This window comes from Oratosquilla oratoria, chromosome 14 (genome assembly GCF_046742065.1).
Source record: "Oratosquilla oratoria isolate Oo_2021 chromosome 14, ASM4674206v1, whole genome shotgun sequence".
Taxonomy (NCBI): Eukaryota; Metazoa; Arthropoda; class Malacostraca; order Stomatopoda; family Squillidae; genus Oratosquilla; species Oratosquilla oratoria.
The window spans coordinates 62,210,755-62,230,754 of NC_134790.1; the positions used below are offsets into that span (position 1 = coordinate 62,210,755).

The following is a 20,000-nucleotide window of genomic DNA, read 5'->3' on the forward strand; positions in this document are numbered from 1 at the left end:
GCCTCCTGGCAAGGCAATTCGATGTTATAAAAGAGATGTGGTCACCGAACAGAGGAATCTTGATTGAATAAGGATTTCGACTCAAAATCTGAGGGCATTCCTTTGATTTGAAAGAGACATGTTTTCCAGCAAGATAAAGAGTTAAATTGAGAGATATACTTAGCCCAGAAGGCACCCAACAACTAAATTAAACAAAATAGTTTAGCAGCCAAAAAAATAGATGAAATCGCCTGATCGGGCCGTGCATGTCGTCCTGTTTTGTTTCGGGGTGTCACCCTGACATTCACAGCAGTCTCGCGTCTCTTGCCAACACACATTTATTAATGTCTTTAGTCATCATGCTTTCTTGCAGACGCGTAACAGACGGGGCTTCGAAGCAGTTATATCTTCATTTGGAGCCTTAGTGTACTCTGGTGGTCGTTGTCACTAGCAGATGTGCGTTCCTTTAAAACAACACTTAATGTCAAGATTCCAACATTTTGGGTTCTTTAACCCTTTCGAATAAAATCGTCTGACGGCAGCTAGAATAAACGACTTTGTTAATATTCACCCGTCTACTGCATTTTACGACTATATGCCATGATTCTGGCTGCCACCAGCCGATTTCACTCTGACAAGAAAACTCCGCACCAAACGAAATAAACATTATTTATTTAGTATATAATTTCCTTTTGGGTTTTACTTTAAAGGATAATTCTGCCGTTATAATGAAGATTTCCCCTCGAGTCCCAGTGCTGGGGGAGGCAGAAGGAATCAATGCACAAGTCGAGTCAGCCGTCTGTTGTGCCTCCTTATAACGACATATCGCCAGTTCCCTTTCCCAAGGGGACGCGTCGACCGTCTCTTGTCGTCTGGACTTGGGGTCTCCTGAAGAGGACGACCACGGCGGAGGACGGCCACCACGTGCAAGACCCTCAAGAGTGACAAACGAAGAAAAATGGCGCCGAAGGGGGAGCGAGTGTGCTGAGGGGACAAACAAAACATCAACAAGGAGGAAGAGGAGGGGCCAGGAGTGGAGGGAACAGAAAGTGAAACGGGGTGTAAAAGAAGGACTGCAAAACAGTGGACAATTATGGAGGAAGTAAAGGGGAAAGGGGGCGGGAGAGAAAGAGAGAGAGAGAGAGAGAGAGAGAGAGAGAGAGAGAGAGAGAGAGAGAGAGAGAGAGAGAGAGAGAGAGAGAGAGAGAGAGAGAGAGAGAGAGAGAGAAGGGGAAGAGAGAGGGAAAGGGAGAGAGAGAAGGAGGAAGAGAGAGGGGAAAGAAGAGAGAGAGAGGGGGGAGAGAGGAGAGAGGGAGAGAGAGAGAGAGAGAGAGAGAGAGAGAGAGAGAGAGAGAGAGAGAGAGAGAGAGAGAGGAGAGAGAGAGAGGAGAGAGGGAGAGAAGAGAGAGAGGGAAAGGGAGAGACAGAGAGAGAGAGAGAGAGAGAGAGAGAGAGAGAGAGAGAGAGAGAGAGAAAGAGAGGGGGACAGATGGGACAGAGAAGAGAGAGGAGAGAGAAAGAGAGACAAGAGGGGGAAGAGAGAGGAGAGAGAGGTAGAAAGAGAGAGAGGTCAAAAGAAAGAGGTAGAAAGAGAGCAGAGAAAGGAGAGAAACAGAGGAGAGAGGTAAAAATAGAGAAGTAGAAAGAGAGAGAAGAGGAGACAGTAAGAGAGGAAGAGAAAGATATATATATACATATATATATATATATATATATATATATATATATATATATATATCTAGAGAGAGAGAGAGAGAGAGAGAGAGAGAGAGAGAGAGAGAAGAGAAGAGGGAACAAAAGGACATGGAAGAAAGAGACTCTGGTGAAAGAAGAGCATAAAAGACTGAAAAGAAAGAGGCAAGGAGAGGAGGGGAGGGGAGGGAAGGGGAGGGGAGAGGGAATAAATGTTGAAAGAAGACCACAGACACGGGATGTAAGGATGGATGTGGAAGAAATTGATGGCTAGAGAACGGAAGATGATGCAGGGAGGTGGGTGAGAAGATGGAAAGTGCGGTTGTTGGAGAGGAGGAGGAGGAGGAGGAGGAGGAGGAGGAGAAAACAGTGGAGGAGGAGGAGGAGGAAGAAAGAAGAAGGAAGACGAGGAGTAGGGGGGAGGGGGGAGAGGATATGACAAAGGTGATGATGATAAATATAATAATTATGTTGGTTATGACAACTATGACGATGATAATGACGATGGCAATGATGATTATGATGGCGGTTATGATGATGATAATAATAATGATGACAATTACGATGATGACGATTATTATAACGGTGATTGTGATGATTGTCGTGATGATGATGATGATAATGCTCATGATGATGATGGTGATGCTGCTAATGATGATCATGATGATGATAACGACGCTGATGATGATGGTAATGCTACTGATACTATTGTTAATAATAATGATGATAGTGATGATAATTATTCTCATGATGACAAAGATGATCATGAGAGTGATGGTGGTGATGAAAATGACGATGATCATGACGACGATGATAATCATGATGATGATGATGATGATGATGATGATGATGATGATAATGATGAGCATGATAACGACAATAATTACGATGATGACGATGGTGATAATGACGATGATCGTGATGAGGATGATCATAATTATGATTATAATGACGATGATCATAAACGACGATGATGGTGATGAAGATAATGAGGGTGAGTAGGAGACGGAGGAGGACACTGGCGAGTTTGAGTAGGATTAAGCGATAATGTAAATACAGAAGAATACAGAAACAATTATAAGAGAAAAGGCGTAAAACAAAGATGGGGGGTCAAGAAAAATAACACAATAACGAAGAAGGAAACGTTGAAAGAAATATTTGTATTTTGTCAGCAATAAACAACGCTTCTATTCTTGAAGAGACAAAATGGCGTCGGAGAGGTGGAGTCATACACGTGACAAGGGAGAGATTTAAGGAGATCAGTAGAATGGAAGGAGGAGAGTAGAGGTTAAAAGTAGTCAGCACTCTTTTGTAAATGTGGTAGCCATTCATGAAAGAATACTGCGTGACTGGTCCCTATGGATGTCATAAAAGTTCATAAGGCATTTACTTCTTTAAATTCGTAGAATCAATACTCTACACAGGGACGACGAAAATTAAGGGAAAGAATATAGAGGGGAAGAAGAAAAAAATAGGAAACAGAAGCTGCTGAGAAAAGAAGGAAAGGAAGAAATGGAAAAAAGCGGAAGGAAGAAATGGAGGAAGAAAATGAAGAGGAAAAAGCAGAAAGAAGACGAAGAGAAAGAGGACAAAGCAAATAGGAGGAAGGGAAAAGCAAAGTGAGGAAGAAGAAAAAAGAGAGAAGGAAAAATAATAATAATAAAAAGAGAACGAGGACAAGGTGAGGGAAAGAAAAGGAAGAAGACGAGGAAAGGGAAGAAGAAGAAGAAGAAGAAGAAGAAGAAGAAGAAAAAGAAGACCAACGCGAAAACCTTGCTGCTGAAGAAAAAATTTCCCCGAAACCAGAAGACGGCGACGGAGGCGGAGGAGGAGGAGGAGGAGGAGGAGGAGGAGGAGGAGGAGCCAGTAAGTGTCTTGTAGAGGCGCGGAAAAGTAGGAAAGAAAAGAAAAGAAATAAAGAGAAAAGAAAAGAAAGAGGACGAGAGAGAGAGAGAGATATGGAAAAAGATAGAGAGAGAGAAGGAGACAGAGAGAGAGATAGGTAGATAGATGTAGAGAGAGAGAGAGAGAGAGAGAGAGAGAGAGAGAGAGAGAGAGAGAGAGAGAGAGAGAGAGAGAGAGAGAGAGAGAGAGAGAGAGAGAGAGAGAGAGAGAGAGAGAGAGATAAGAGATGGGGGGGGGGGTTAGAAATTTTATTTCGTTGCCTATAGTCCACAATTTGGTGCACACCAGGATGCAGTTGTGAGACTATTAGAGGGGGGACCTGTCGCGAGACAGTCCCAGGCTATATGAGATACACGGCAACAATGTTTCGGAAAGAGCGTACTAGATGTATACAGTACAAGGACAAAGAAGAGGAAGAAAGAGAAACTGTCTGTAGCCTGTTCATTTTAACCTGACGGAGATTTACCAAGACAAATCACATCAGTCGACGGAGTGACAGCCCTGGCAAGTTGCACACATAGAGATGAATACATAAATGGATAGATAAATGAACAAATTAATGCATTCATATATAAACAAATAAGTGAATAAATAAAAACTGATAAGAATAAAAAACGTAATGCAATAAAATCTCAGAACGATCTACTTCTCACAGTTGATGATGAAGAGCCCTGTTAAGCTCAAGTGTGCAGGGTAAAGTGTTGATGATATTATGCAAACCAGCTACCTGGTTGTTCTCTGCTGTTTTTTGTTCCCACACGCAAACGCCGACGCAAGCACCTTCCGGCAAAAATCCGAGTCACCCTCCCCAGCCAATCCAACTCATCCCATCACCCCAACCCTCCATCCCGTTGAAAAAAAAATATATATATAAAAAAATAAAATAAAATAAAACTAAATAGATAAATAGATAAATAAATTTGATGTCTATAGGAAACCCACCAATGTTCTATCATTATATTATCATATGTTCATTTTTTCTCTTCTCATCATTGCAGGACAAATGCATCTGTGTTATCGTCAATGTACCTTCGAGCTTATCGTATTTGTAGTCCGGAGTTTTTGGATGGTGAATTCTCAAGAATAAGTGACACACCTTCAAAATTAAAGTATCCCAATTATTATGTTCATAAAACGCACAACTCCACCATTCACTCCTATCGTTGCCCCTGCTGCCACCTTACCGACCGTTACCCCACCCGCTACAACACCGAACGTTACCCCTCCTCCCACTACACCAACAGCTGACCCGGTGTCACAGCCCACATTGTCCCCCTGCCCAGAGTTACCCCCGGAAGAATTAGGCTAGGATATTTTGCCCCCGGGGGAATTACAGACTGGCCCATTTCTTCCCCCTTCAGTCTAGAATGTCCCCCCTAAGAAAATCAAGGATATAAGATACACACAATAGTTTGTATTGATTTATTTTAACACATAAGGTGCCATGGTCATTATTTTAACACATAAGGTGCCATGTCTCAGCAGTACATCTACGTCTTCTGTCAGCATTACATACTCGAATGGTTGTCAGCAGTGCATCTATGTCTTGTCTCAGTAGTACATATTCTAATGGTTCTCAGCAGTACGTCTATTTCTTGTCTCAGCAGTACACACTGTAATGGTTCTCAGCAGTACATCCATGTCTTGTCTCAGCAGTACATACTCTAATGCTTCTCAGCATTACATATATGTCTTGTCGAAGCAGTACATAACGTAACGTAACGTAACCTAACCTAACACCAACCTAACCAACTGCTGCTTGTGAAGTTTATAGAGATGGAGTAGGGGGGCAGTTTAGGCTGGAGGAGGGATGATTATCCTTGGATATTTCCTCTCCCTCGGAGAAACTATCCTAGGATACTGTGTCCGGGGGAGGAAATATCCTAGGATACTTTGCCCGGGAGAAGAAATATCCTAGGATACTTTGCCCCCGGGGGGAGAAATGAGCGGGGGGGGGGGACTTTTAGACTGGTATACCGGATGATCCACAGCCTAGCAATCAGCTATCCGAGCAGCGACTAAGTTTTGTTTCTGTCTTTGTTTTAAACTGTCTTTTTGTATTTCCACAAATGTTTTCTACTTTTTCAACATCTGTACATAATTGTATTTTTCAGTATTACTGTATTATTTTTATATGTTTTCAACATTAAACCAATTGTAGTAACATTAATATTCTGTTTGAATAAAGCCTAACTTAACAATATGAAACGGTATGATGTTTAGAGAAACGTGTTGTAGAGACACGTGTTCAGAGTACTAAATATGACTTAAATATGACTATATATATATATATATATATATGTATATATATATATAAATATATATGTATGTATATACATATATATATATATATAATATATATATATATATGTATATATATCTCAAGGACTACTATTACACAGGACGTGCGCACCCAGATCACTGGGTCCGCTAGCGGAGGCCATTGCTTTCTTTGTAACCTAACATTTTATATTGGACAAATATATCAAAACTAGAAACCTAACATTGTATATAGGACAAATATATCAACTATTGACTTATTCAATGCAGTATAAGTTAGTATAAACTTTTATAGTGAAATACGAAACTATTTTTAAGGCACTGTTATGCTTTGAAATGCCAATTTTAGCCGGACTTAACAGGTATTATTGTATGAGGTTAGTGGACACTAAGGTTGGCGATTTTTTTTTTTCTTTTTAAAAAATAAAATAAAAATAGATTCTTTTTTATTTAAATCAGATTCATTTGATTTAAATAGATTCTTTTTTTATATAGATTTTAAATATTGTGGGATTGCTATCTGATATGCGATCTCATTGCTAAAGGACATTTTTAGCATAGCAATATAAGGAGCAGTGTTATATAGACTTGCCACAAGTATACAAGGAACGGTATAAGCCTACATGTAGTATATATATATATATATATATATATATATATATATATATATATATATATATATCACTGTGCAGCCCACAACAAGTTTCAATAAGATTATTTTCTAAACTTGTTGATGGTAAGCAGCTTCTCACTAAGTCAGTTGCTGTTTTGGAATCAACCAGGAAGGATGTCTTCTGGACCTGGCAGAGTGGTTCCTTCAGACAGAAAAAATAATCCTGTCTGGAATTATTTTGAAAAACTACCAACAACTTCTGGCAAAGGGTACCGAGCTAAATGCAAACACTGCAGCCAGGAACTACAGGGCATTGTGTCAAGATTAAAATCTCACAGAGATAAATGCCAAGGTCAGCCACAGCATACAGAAGAAGAAATTGATGACCCAGGTAAATGATTTTACTTATATTGTGTGCATATCTCCCTTTTCATACACAACTATATGAATTTGGTGAACAATGGAGAGCATGTGCAATAAATATGTGAAGGCCTAAAGGAATGATGCTTCAACTTCATTACTTCTAAATTTGGGTAATGACTATATCACTATAATATACTGTATCCACTCAACTTTGGGGCCTAGATGATTGTCATTCATTTCATTCAACATTGTGTGATATATTTCATAGGTTCCATTGGAATTCAGCCCACATGGGATTCAGCCCAAAGGGATTTAGCCTAACCTAACCCAACTAACCCATTAGTTTCAGTGAATTTAAAAGTGGACTGAATCCTGTGTGGGCTGAATTCCAAGCCCACCTATTTCATATCCTGTTAATTATTTCCAAATAATCTAGTGGCTTGTGTGAATATGATCATTATCTAAAAAAATAACTACTGTACTCAAAAGTAGCCAAAACCACACTGTATTCATTCATTTATTTATTAATTTATAAACTATGCAATATGCTAAAAAAAAAAAAAAATCCATTTCAGGATCTGTATCAACAGCTTCAATCCCTTTATCATCGGCTCCACTTGAATGATCTGCAAACCTGACTCCACCATTATAAAGGTCACTATCAGATTCCTCCACAGGCGCCACTTTTGCTGAGTCATTTTCATCTAAAAGAAAGTCATCAACATCTCTGGACAGATTTATCATAAAAACTTCAGCCTCTCAAAAGGAAAATCTCGACAAAGAAGTTGCAAGAATTATATTTGCTACAAATTCACAATTTCGTCTTGTTCAGCATCCTCAGTTTCTCAAGATTGTTCAAAACCTGAGGCCAGGTTATGTTTCTCCATCCAGAAAATATATTGCTGATAAGTACTTAGATCTTGTGTATGAAAAGGAATATAAAAAATGTGCAGATGACCTGAATAATTAAACTGTATGCCTTTCAATTGATGGGTGGTCTAACATTCATGAGCCCATAATATGTGTCACTCTAACAACATCCACTGGTCAGATTTATTTAGTTGACACAATAGACACATCAAGGAAACCTCACATTGATGAATATCTTCTACAACTTGTACAAAATTCGATCAAGAAGGCTGAACAAGATTTTGGTTGTCACATTGGAAGTGTTGTGACAGACAATGCAGCAAATGTCACCAAGATGAGAAAACTTTTGGAGGAATCGAGTGAACCTAAGCATACTGTCCTCACATACGGCTTATACCGTTCCTCGTATACTTGTGGCAAGTCTATATAACACTGCTCCTTATATTGCTATGCTAAAAATGTCCTTTAGCAATCAGATCGCATATAAGATGGCAATCCCACATTATTTAAAATCTACAAAAAAAAAAAAAAAAAAAAATCTATTTAAATAATTTAAATCTGATTTAAATAAAAAAAAATTTTTAAAGATAAAAAAAAAAAAAAATCGCCAACCCTCGTGTCCACTAACCTCATACAATAATATCTGTTAAGTCCGGCTAAAATTGGCATTTCAAAGCATAACAGTGCCTTAAAAATAGTTTCTCATTTCACTATAAAAGTTTATATTAACTTATACTGCATTGAATAAGTCAATAGTTGATATATTTGTCCTATATACAATGTTAGGCTTCTAGTTTTGATATATTTGTCCAATATAAAATGTTAGGTTACAAAGAAAGCAATGGCCTCCGCTAGCGGACCCAGTGACCTGGGTGCGCACGTCCTGTGTAATAGTAGTCCTTGATATATATATACAATACATACATAAATGAATAAATAAATAAATGAAATAATATAATAGCAATAAATAAATAAATACAATATATACATAAAAAACAAAAATAAATAGACAAGAAGTGAATAATAATAGCATCTAAATTTACGGGCACACGTTGCACACGGGAATTACTTAGATGCTTATTGGCTGAATCGGACATAAACTAGATGAGGTAAGGCAAAGTTAGGTATAGTCAAGTTAGGTTAGTTTTGCTTAGGTTAGGTTACAACTCATGCTGAGCAGAACTTGGCAAAAACTGATAACATATTGATTTTTTTTAAACAAAAATCATCCTTTCGTCTTCTTTCAAACCAATTCATATGATGGCAAATATTCTAAAATCTTACATTTTACTACGCGGCTTGCAGTTCGTTGACCGCAGTTCCCCGGGCAGTGTTCCCATTTACCCATCCCGATACACCTGAAACGCTCATCTGAGAAGCCCGGGTTACTCAGGTGGTACACAGGTGGTATACAGGTGGTGCAAACGTCTCCCCAGATCCCTTGCAGCAACAAGACAACCAACAGGCTAACGCCGCCCAGCAGCACGCAAGGATGTCTCCATTACCCTCACCTTTGCATATTCAAATGACCTTAATCGGGCAAGATCTGTTGCTTGGGCGTCTCGCTGTACACGTATAGCCTTGGGAGGGAAAGGAGGAGGAACAAGAGGAGGAAGAAGAGGATGGGGAGGAGGTGGAGGTGAAGGAGAAAGACGATGTTAGGAAGAGGATGAGGACAAGGAGAAGGAAAGAATGATAAAAAGGAGGAAGAGGTGGCGGAGGAAGAAAAGGAGGAGGAAGAGGGGGAGGAGGAAGAGGAGGGTGGAGGAGGAGGAGGAAGATGACGAGAAGGACGATAAAAAGGGAAAAAAAAGAAAAAGAGGAGGAGGAGGAAGATGACGAGAAGAACGATAAAAAGGAGAAAGAGGAAAAAGAGGAGGAAGAGGAGGAGGAGGAAAAGGGGGTGGAGGAGGAAGATGGCAAGAAGGACGATAAAAAGAAGGAGAAAGAGGAAAAAGAGGAGGAAGAGGAGATGGAAGACCACGAGAAAGACGATAAAAAGGAGGAGGAGAAGGAGGATGACGAGAAGGAGGAGGAGGAAGAGAAAAAGTATGACGAGGAGGAGGAAGAAGAGAAGGAGGAGGAGGAAGAAGAGAAGGAGGAGGAGGAAGAAGAGAAGGAGGAGAAAGAAGAGGACAAAGAAGAGGAGGAATAGGGTGATGGTGACGATGAGGGGACGAGGAGAAGGAAGAGGAGGAGGAAGAGGAGGAGGAGGAAGAAGAGGAGAAGGAAGATGACGACAAGGACGAAAAAAGGAAGAGGAGAAAGTGGCGAAAGAGGAGGAAGAGAGGGAGGGAGGAGGAGGAGGAGGAGGAGGAGGAGGAGGTGGTGGTGGTAGAGGAGGAGAAAGAGGAAGAGGAGGATGACTAGGGTGATGATGTGGAGGAGGAGAAAGTTGAGTAGGAAATGGGTGGATGACGATGAAGAAGGCGAGGAGAAAGAAAATGAAGATGAGGAGGAAGAGGAGAAAGAGGTTGAGCAGGAGGAAGAGGAAGAAGAGGATAGAATGATGAGGAGGAGGGTATGGAGGAGGAGGAGGAGGTGGAGGAGGAGGAGGAGGAGGAGGAGGACGAGGATGAGAGGGAGAGAGGCTGAAGAGGATGAGGTGGAAAATGCAACTTAGGCTGTTCCAGAACCTGACACATCTGCTGCATGGAAAGTTGTTTCTTGATGTCCCTCCGGCATCTTATCTTTTCCTTAGACACGGGGTCTTTTTCATCTCCACCCTCTTCCCCGCTCATGACCTCGCGTCGCTTTCCTGTCCCATAATAAGAGATCTTCCATCTCTATTTTGTCAACTCCTTCTACTGATCTGAACACAGTACTGACGTCATCTTTTTCTTATCAGGGCAGTTTTATTTACTTATTATTTCCTTATACGATTTGTCTGGTAAGCTGGAGACCATTTTGGCTGCTCTTCTTTATATTCTCTCGAGCTTACTTAGCCTCCTTTCTGTGTGAAAGCCACATAATTGCTGCATATAACCTGAAGTGGATCAGGTTTTCTATGATTTTTTGTCATTATCTTCCATGTATTGAAATGCCACTCTTATATTTGTCAACATTTCATATGTCTCATCAAATCTTTTGTAGGGTTCTGTTGTCGTATTTGATCAATTTTGGTATTTCTTTTTTCTTGTGCAGCATTTTTACTTAACATTTCCTTCAACATATTTGTGCACTCGTCGCATTTCTATGTGAAGATTTTCGTGGATGGGGCCTGTTCTTCTCGGGTAGCAGTTACATTTGTCTAATATTCTGTTTGAGAAGCTAAACTTTTTGACATCCTTTTCGTCTTCAGGGGTCTCAACTTTTAGACTGTGGTCTCTTGTCTTCCCCATTGATGTCTTTCCGAGATCTTATATGTCTATAGAATATTTCTCCTTAATACAGTTGTCAAGGGTGATAATATCTTCCCTTTCTTTCTTCCAGCGCTATCAGTTCCATCTTCCCAAATCTCTACACGTAATTTCTTTTTAGTTTCGTGTCTCTCCAGTAATGTCCCTTTGGAGGAATTATTAGAGTTTGGATATGTTCTTTCTCAGCCATGCATTCTATACCATTGCTGCTTGTTCTGCCCTGGGTCTTAGGTCCTATGCAAACTATTGTGGCCAAATCTATATAAAAAATTCTCTCTCATACATACATACATACATACAAATACACACACACACACACACACACACACACACACACATATATATATATATATTTTTTTTTAGGGAGTTGGTGGCTGAGTTTGAGGTGTGCATTAGGAGAAAGTTGAAGGTAAATGTGGGTAAAAGCAAAATGATGAAATGTACAAGGGTAGAGGATGGCAGTGAGTTGCAAGTAAGTTGCAAGTAAGGAGAGAGGCTGGAGGAAGTGGATAGCTTTAAGTATTTGGGGTCACATGTGGCAGGAAAGGGAGGAGTGAAGATGGAAGTATATTGTAGATTGATATAAGCATGTAAATACCTTGGGTGATTAAAAAGTGTTATGAGAAATAGGCATTTGGGAATAGATGTAAAGAGGAGTTTGTATGAAAGGATGATTGTGCCGACGGCGTTGTATGGGGCAGAGACTTGGAATTTAAGAGAGGCAGAGGGAAAAAGTTTGAATGTGTTTGAGATGAAATGTCTGATAAGTATGGTAGGGGTTACTAGGTTGGAGAGAATGAGAAATGTGGAGGTGAGCAGAGCAGGAGTGGAAAAGGAGATGGCAGATAGGGATGATGAAAGATTATTGGAATGGTTTGGACACACGGATAAATTGAGTGATGAAAGATTAGTAAAAGAGGTGTGGAAGATAGAAGTGGAGGGAGTGAATTTGAGGGGACGACCGAGGATGAGATGGATGGATGGGGTGAAGGAGGCGTTGAGCAAGAGGGGAATGTCTGTTGAGCAAGGAAGTGAGAAGGCAGGAGAAAGGAATAAGTTGAGAGAGACTGTGTATATATATGATACGGTTATGTACGGAAGGGAGGAGTGGGGTGATGGGGGTAGGGGGCGCATATGTGTGAATGATACTTTGACGCAACCCGAAGAGATTTCTTCCCGTCTCCTCTTTTTCTGCATGAAGGGACGGAGAGGTGTGTGTGTGGGGGGGGGGGGGTCGTCGATTAAGTGAAGCGGCCTTGTTGTGGATGTACGCGTCTTGCTGCATTGCTTCTGACCCAGAGTAGTGAGCAGGATACAGGTATTACTTGTCATCCATGAGGAGCTAAGATGAGACGGGGGTGGAAGGTATGGTGGATGGGAGTGGAATGGGTGGGAGTAAGTATGTGCCTTTGACTTTGCTATCTCCCTTATAATGGGGAAAAAGGTCTTTATCCTTCAGTAAACTTTTTCTCAAATTCCTCACTTACTTAAAACTTGGAATATTAACGTAGCTTTTAACAACTTATTGACATTCAAGTAATTGCTTATTAAGAATTCTCCTGAAGTTCAAGTGGCTGCATATACAAGATCCCTTGTAAAAATTATGATCAATTTTACGTGGGACAAAATGGTAATTATGAACCAGATTAAAGCAACATAAATATAGTATCAGAACAGCACAAGAATCTTCATTTGTTCATGTAAGAGATTCTATTTAGAGTAAAGACTGGCCTAGGAGTTCTTCAGTTTTCTCTTGTAAGCCCATTGTCAAAAGGAACATTATAGAAAGTAGTCTTCTTAAACATACTGAAGTAAACATGAATATCAGTAATGGCATATACTGTACAAATTAGATAATTTTATTATTGAAAATATTTGTAAGTTTTAGACAACCAACAAACAACATTTAATATAATTTAGCTCCAGGTGTAACACTCCGTGTGATGTCTTGTGACCTGACCTGACCCAGTTTGACTTTTCTTGTATTAATAACTATGTGTTGATCTTTTCTTTGTACTTTTCCCCCTGAAGATGTGAAATACACGAAAGCGCCTGGGATTTTCGTGATTTCCTTTTTCCTAAGTGGTTACTTGCATAGTGCATATATATATATATATGTATATGTATATATGTGTGTGTATATATATATATATATATTATATATATATATATGTATATATATATATATATATATATATACATACATACATATACTTGCGTGTGTGTGTGTGTGTATTGACACAGGCGAGACTGAATGTGTACCCGAGAAGTCCGTGAATGTGTGGGCTAGTGATATGTGCATGCGCGGACGCGCGGGTGGCTGGATGTGTACACATGTGTTTGTTAATAGAGAAACACAAGGACGTGCTTATATACGGACACCCCGATATGTGCAAATGAAAGCGACATAACAATACATGACGGCGACCAACGTTCACAAAATGACATACCACAGGTCGGAATTCCCTTTCCCGGCACAAGAGGATTATATCATTCTCCCAGAGCCTTCTTATATCAAAGGACCAATTATGCGATGCAATCAACAGGATTATCTCGCTAACATATCTGCACATAACGTGGTTAAGTCTGTTTACCAACTTACCTTCCGAGGACAATTACTCTAATGACTTCCACTCAAGTAACTCAGTCGTTCCAGAAACCTTTCGGTTTTTTATCTAAATTAATCCTTTCGTTGTGGGCAGAGAGTGTTTCGCAGATGGGCAAATTGGCCTGGCGACAACCCCAGTAGACGACAGAGTGACCCCCGATACAAAAGGGGACCAATCAAGTCTCTAAGGGGATGTCCCCGGAAACGAATAGAATATTCTGACGACAGCCAAGAATATGGGAAAAGTGACAGACACATGGTACGGAGGAAAAAAATACATATACCAAGGTTTTTTCCCTTTACAAGGGAGATAGTCAAAGTCAAAGGCAAATGCACACAACCAACGGGACGGGGATAGGACTAGGCATTCTTCTCTCTGAAGCCCCAAAGGGAACATTCCTAAAAAAAGCAAAGGCATAAAAGGGTCTGTGAGTTTTCCAACCAGAACCCTAAGGTTTAGGTCTTTTAATGCGCGTGGATGTGGTACAGATAAGAGTAAAAGGGAAGAGATAGGCAGTATGTTTGTGAAAAGAGAGAGGGATGTGTTGACATTGAGTGAAACTTAGTTGAAAGGGAGAGGCGAGTGGGAGTTTGGGAGAGTTGTTGGGAGGTTCTCAGGAGTAAAGAAAGGACGAAGGAGAGAAGGGGTGGCTATAGTAGTAAGTGAAGAGGTAGGTAAGCGTGTAGAGGAGTGGAAGGAGGTTTCTTCAAGGTTAATGTGGAAGAAGGTTAAACTGGAAAGGGGAATGTGGGTCTTTGTAAGTGTATGTGTCCCTGGTAGTGAGAAGATATTATAGGAAAGGGAAGCTTTTTGGATATATTTAAATGAGTGCATAGAGGGATTAGGGAGAAATGTCAGTTTAGTGTTATTGGGAGATCTCAATGCTACTGTAGGAGACGGAGTGGTTGGAAAGTGTGGAGTTCCAGGAAGAAATCGTAGTGGAGAGATGATCGTGGCGATACGTCTAGAGAATTAATGATAGCAAATACAGTGTTAAAAAAAAAATCAAGCATAACTATACATGGGAGTGGGTGGTGGATGTAAGGGTGGTAGATAAGGCTTTAATGGACTATATAGAGGTAACCAGGAGAAGAGTAGGAAGATTTTTGGTTGAACATGTTCTAAAAGGAGAGACTGGGGGAATATTAGATCATATTTTGGCGGAAGACCAGTTGAAAGTGGAGGATAGATGGAGAAAGAGGAAAAAGACAGAAGGTAGGGAGGTGCTTAGAATAGAATGCTTAAATGAGAAAGAAAAGGAGAAGGGGTATCAGAGGAACCTGAGAGAGGAGTGAGAGGGAGTGAAGGATAGAGTAGAACTAGGAGTGGAGTAGGAATGGGTATGTTTCAAGGAGGGAGTCCCAAGGTGTGCAAAGATGGTGTGTGGAACAAGGAGGATGGGAGGAAATAGAAGGAAGGGTAGTGAGTGGTATGATGATGAAGCAAAGAAGGCTGTAGAAGAGAAGAAATGAGGATTCACGTATTAATTACAAAATAGGACGAGAGAATCATGTGATTGGTACAAAGAAAAGAAAAAAGAAATAAAGTTTAAGATAAAGGAGGCAAAGAGGAGAGTGGATGTGAAATGGGGTAAGAGTATGACAGAAACTTTTTAGATTAATAAAAAGATGTTTTGGAAGGAAGTTAAGAGAGTAAGGGGATACGAATGAAGTAGAGAAGAAAAACTTAAAGGTGTAAATGGAGAGATAATAATGGAAGAGACAGCAGTATAAGGAAGATGGGCAGAGTATTTTAGGAAGTTATTAAATGTGAATGAGGATAGGGAGGGAAAGGTATTTACAGTGGAAAGCGATAAGAAAATAACAGGGATGAATGAGGAAAATGGAGGAGAAATAAGGAAAGGTGAAGTGAAAGCAGTTATTAAAATTATGAGAGCAGGCAAGGCACCCGGGTTAGGTGGGTGTCATGCGGAATGTTTAAAAAAAGGGAGGTACAATGGTGGTGGACTGGCTGGTGAGGTTCTTTAACTTTTATCTAAAAATGGGTACAGTGCCGGAGGACTAGAGGAGTGCCTGTATAATTCCGCTTTACAAAGGAAAAGGGGACAAGTATGGCTGCAGTAGTTTCAGAGGGATCGTTTTGTTGTGCGTAGGTGGGGAGGTTTACGGGAGGGTTTTGATTGAAAGGATTAGGAGAGTAACAGAGGGAGTAATTGGTGAGGAATAGTTTGGATTTAGTACAGGTAGGGGTTGCGTGGGCCAGATTTTCGTGGTAAGGCAAATATGTAAGAAAGATTTAGTAAAAGGTAAGGATGTTTTTCGGTTTTTATGGATTTGAAAAAGGCTTATGACAGGGTAGACAGGAAGGGACTGGGGAGGTATTGCAGATATATGGGATAGGAGGAAAGCTGTTAAGAACAATCAAGAGTTTTTACGAGAGTAGTAGAACCTATGTTAGAATTAGAAATGGAGAGTGAGTGGTTTGAGGTAAAGGTGGGACTTCACCAGGGATGTGTTATGTCACCTTGGCTGTTCAATTTATACATGGATGGGGTGGTGTGAGAGGTAATTATAAGGATAATGGGCTAGGGATTGGAGATAGTTAAAGAAAATTGAGAAAATTTGGATATGAGCCAGTTGTTGTTTGCAGATGACACTGTAGCAGGATCAGAGGGGAGATTAAGGAAGTTAGTGACGGAGTTTGGGAAGATGTGTGAAACAAGTTGAAGATAAATGTGGGTAAAAGTAAGGTGATGAGATGTACAAGGGGAGAGGATGGCAGCAAATTGGAAGTGAGTATGAAAGGAGAGAGACAGGAGGAAGTGGATAGTTTTAGATACTTGGGTGCGAATGAGGCAGGAAAAGGGAGGAGTGGAGGTGGAGGTAGAATGTAGATTCAGAGAAGCGGTTAAATCCAATGGGGGATTAAAAAGTGTTATGAGAAATCGACATTTGAGAATGGATACGAAAAAGAGATTGTATGACGGGGTGATTGTGCTGACAGTACTGTATTGAAAAGAAACATGGAACATAAGAGAGAAAGAGTTTTAATGTGTTTGAGATGAAATACATGAGAAGTATGGAATGGGTTGATAGGCTGGATAGAGTGAGAGAGAGGAGGTGAGGAGGAGAGCGGGGATGGAAAGGGAGTTGGGAGATAGGTTAATGAGAGAGTATTTGGATGGTTTGGACACATGAAAAGAACGAGTAAAGAAAAAATAAAATAAAATAAAATAATTGAGCGTTCTCATGAGGATGGTGGCATTGCCCATAACGAAACCAGTGCCTGTAACGGACAGACCTCGTTGTCCTTTGGATTGCATCAAAGGTCAAATTTCTCCTTATTCACTCCACTGAAGTTGGTATAGCCAATACGAGTAGATATGATTCTGGCTAAGACCAGGAGAGTTGACCAAGTTGATAAATTGAATAAAATCAACTGATTTTAACCAAAACAAATTGTAGAATAGGGCAATACTGGGGGAGCTGACTGCTGAAGCAGCCTACCACTTTCACTATGTTTTTTTTTTTCTTTTTTAAATCGAAAGCAACTTGTACTTCCAAGCTATAACCGCTCTATCAACACAATATCGAGTCACCGAGCTGAATTCTTAGTCATTATTGTTCACCACTGGATTTTTTTTTTCAGCTACCAAAGGACTAGATTCTTTTTTAAGAGTTGAGTATAATAATGTTATTCTCCGGCCATTTGGAGCTCCATTCTTAGTGGACGCGAGTCTATGTATATCCACACTGTTTAGCAAATGTGATCAGGTTAGTACACAAAGTGTGTAGCTTCAAATTTTGAATAATTGTACACTTTTCTTCGTACTATACGAAGCGGTGATTTCAGGATCATTTGTTTTGTATTTTAAGTAATGGTCATGATCAAATATGAGTACGGAGCAAAGACACTGCATAACCAGTGAGCGACTACTGATGTCTCTCATCCCAGATAACATTCAAATAACTGCAATATCTACGTCATCAGAAGAAAAAACAGAACTTTCACATCATCCACAACATTTGGGAGTCACCTCTTCTTCTCCAACCCCCTTCCCCCTTAATTAATCTGTTTCTACGAGTGTTTACTAACCTGAAACTCCATCTTGTAAAGAATTGGATATTTGCGATGCTGCGCACATATGTTGAAGAAGTCGCTGACGGGGATCGGGTTGGCTGGGAGCGCCCCCACAGCCTTCTCCTCCTCGGCTGCAACGAAAAGAGAAATTTGTTAAAGCAAGAAGAAGAATCACACGGGCGAGCGATGTCTTCCTAAAGTGTGGGATACACCTGATAGATTTTGGTGTCGGCTGAGGATAGGTGAGCCTCCTTTCTGCATGCATGAAATAGTCTGTCCTTGGCCAGAACATGATCTATCTGCAATGCAGCGATACTGTGCTACCGAGGGGAAAAACTATTCAACCCTTTCACTGCATGGGAAAAAAATCACGTGGCGTTAGCCAGAACAAATATATATATATATATATATATATATATATATATATATATATATATACAAGTATATATACACGTCGTAAACAGCAGTAAAAGGCTTAATCTATATACATCAGCGAGAATATTTTGTTATATCTGAGAGGAAACGCTCAGGTACGGAGCCTGTGCGTGTTGGATAGAAAACACTGGACCGGCACCGATACTTGCCGTGACCAGCAGCTGAGTAGCCTGTTGACATCTTGCTTCCGACCAAGATGGTCGAGGAAAAGTTACTCTGGTACATCACCATGAGTACCTTTATGATATCCCCCACAGGCACTACTACAGCAACAGCGCAAATAAGGACAGTATTTGGACATACACAGGCGAAGAATTACAAGCAGATAAATGACATTACTGTATATTTGGTTTTATTAGAGTACAGTAATACGTAAAGTAGAAATATATACATTTTCTACATTGAAGGAAATATCTTACATAATATTTTAATACCTTGCATATATGAAAATACTGAATGTATCTATACATAAACAAAAAAAAATGGAAATTGTAGTTTAAAACTATATTAGAGCTACAATAGATGTACTCTTATAGTAGGCTACAAAAATTATTATATATATATATATATATATATACATATAATATATTGAGCCAAGGTAAATTGCTACAGTGAATAGCAGACGTTGAACCTATGTTTTCTTTGCTTCATATTCCATTTTTTTCATAGTTCAAACCAAATTAATATTTTTTTTTAAGTTTCGTGAAACACGTTCATAAATTTAAAGCAATGGAAGAAAGTAGGACTATGGTATGGCTCCCTATGGAGAACTTAAGAAACATCACCTCTGCCTAGGGAGCTGAGAAAATATAGCACGTTCATCAGGAGTGTGTTGTTGATTCTTGTTTGAAGAAATAACATTGGCATCTTTGATAAAATTTTGTGGAAAATATGATGCAAGAACAATTTTATCAGCATTTTCTGGCTTGGACTTCAGCACCCCACGTAATATCTTAAACCTCTGTGCCAAAATTCCAAAAACATTCTCCACCGCTCTACGGGGTCGAGATAAGCAATAAGTAAAATATGTTTTAGTTACATCATCCCCAATTCCTCAAGCAAAATTAGTAATCCATTAAACTGATACTTCGACATTCTGAAATACTGATGAAACTATAGTTCATCATCAAGCAATTATTCATAAAATGTGAAATAATCGTCTTCCGTTTTCCTTTTTCCAGTGATCTGTGCACCTAGAGTAGCTTTTGTTTCTTTTTTTGGATTCTGTGAGACTTCTCTTCCTCTACCAAAAAGGGAGCCATCACATTAAACATTAAAATTCTCAAACATGTCTGTCTCTAAGCAATATCCTTCTGGGAACACGGCCAGGACTATACTGCCACCGTACTGCAGGAGACCGGACAGAAAGTGTGAATGAACATGCTGTTAACGGAGGGTGATGGTACGGTAACGTGCAGGTCACGTTTCGTTTACGTGCTGGTATAATGTTAATCAGCCTTAAACATTTCGTATTCTGCCTTCGAATTATGTGACGTCGTACTTATTGCTTATATATTAGGAGTATGATTTATATTTTTGTATAAAATTATCACAAATAGTGTGGACACGAGTATTCACTACAAGATATGTCCTAACAGTAATGTACTATTAGGAAAAGTCCTTATGTATCTGATTAGTGGCCCAATTTTGACTTTGTATTCTGTATAAATATGGGATCGACCCAACTATCGCCGTCATTCAAGAACTTGAACCTAAGAGGGACACTTTATTTACAGGGTCACTCCAAAGGAATCTCCTGCTCCTTTGAACTAAATGAAGCAGCAAAGACAAACATGACTCAAGACTACCTTTAGAATTATACGAGAGCCAGTGAAACCGAATCAAGTCGACAGT

General features: G+C 39.9%; 1 protein-coding gene across 10 annotated transcripts in view; it reads right to left on the bottom strand.

Annotated features, from left to right (window-relative positions):
• The window catches only part of LOC143032891 (receptor-type tyrosine-protein phosphatase kappa-like), a 984,894-nt gene that overhangs the window by 196,472 nt on the left and 768,422 nt on the right, over positions 1-20,000 (bottom strand). For all 10 annotated transcript variants that reach the window (XM_076198111.1, XM_076198115.1, XM_076198119.1 and 7 more), the window contains one exon: positions 17,727-17,842. In XM_076198111.1, coding sequence (XP_076054226.1) covers positions 17,727-17,842 — 116 coding nt within the window. The remainder of the gene's footprint in view (positions 1-17,726; positions 17,843-20,000) is intronic.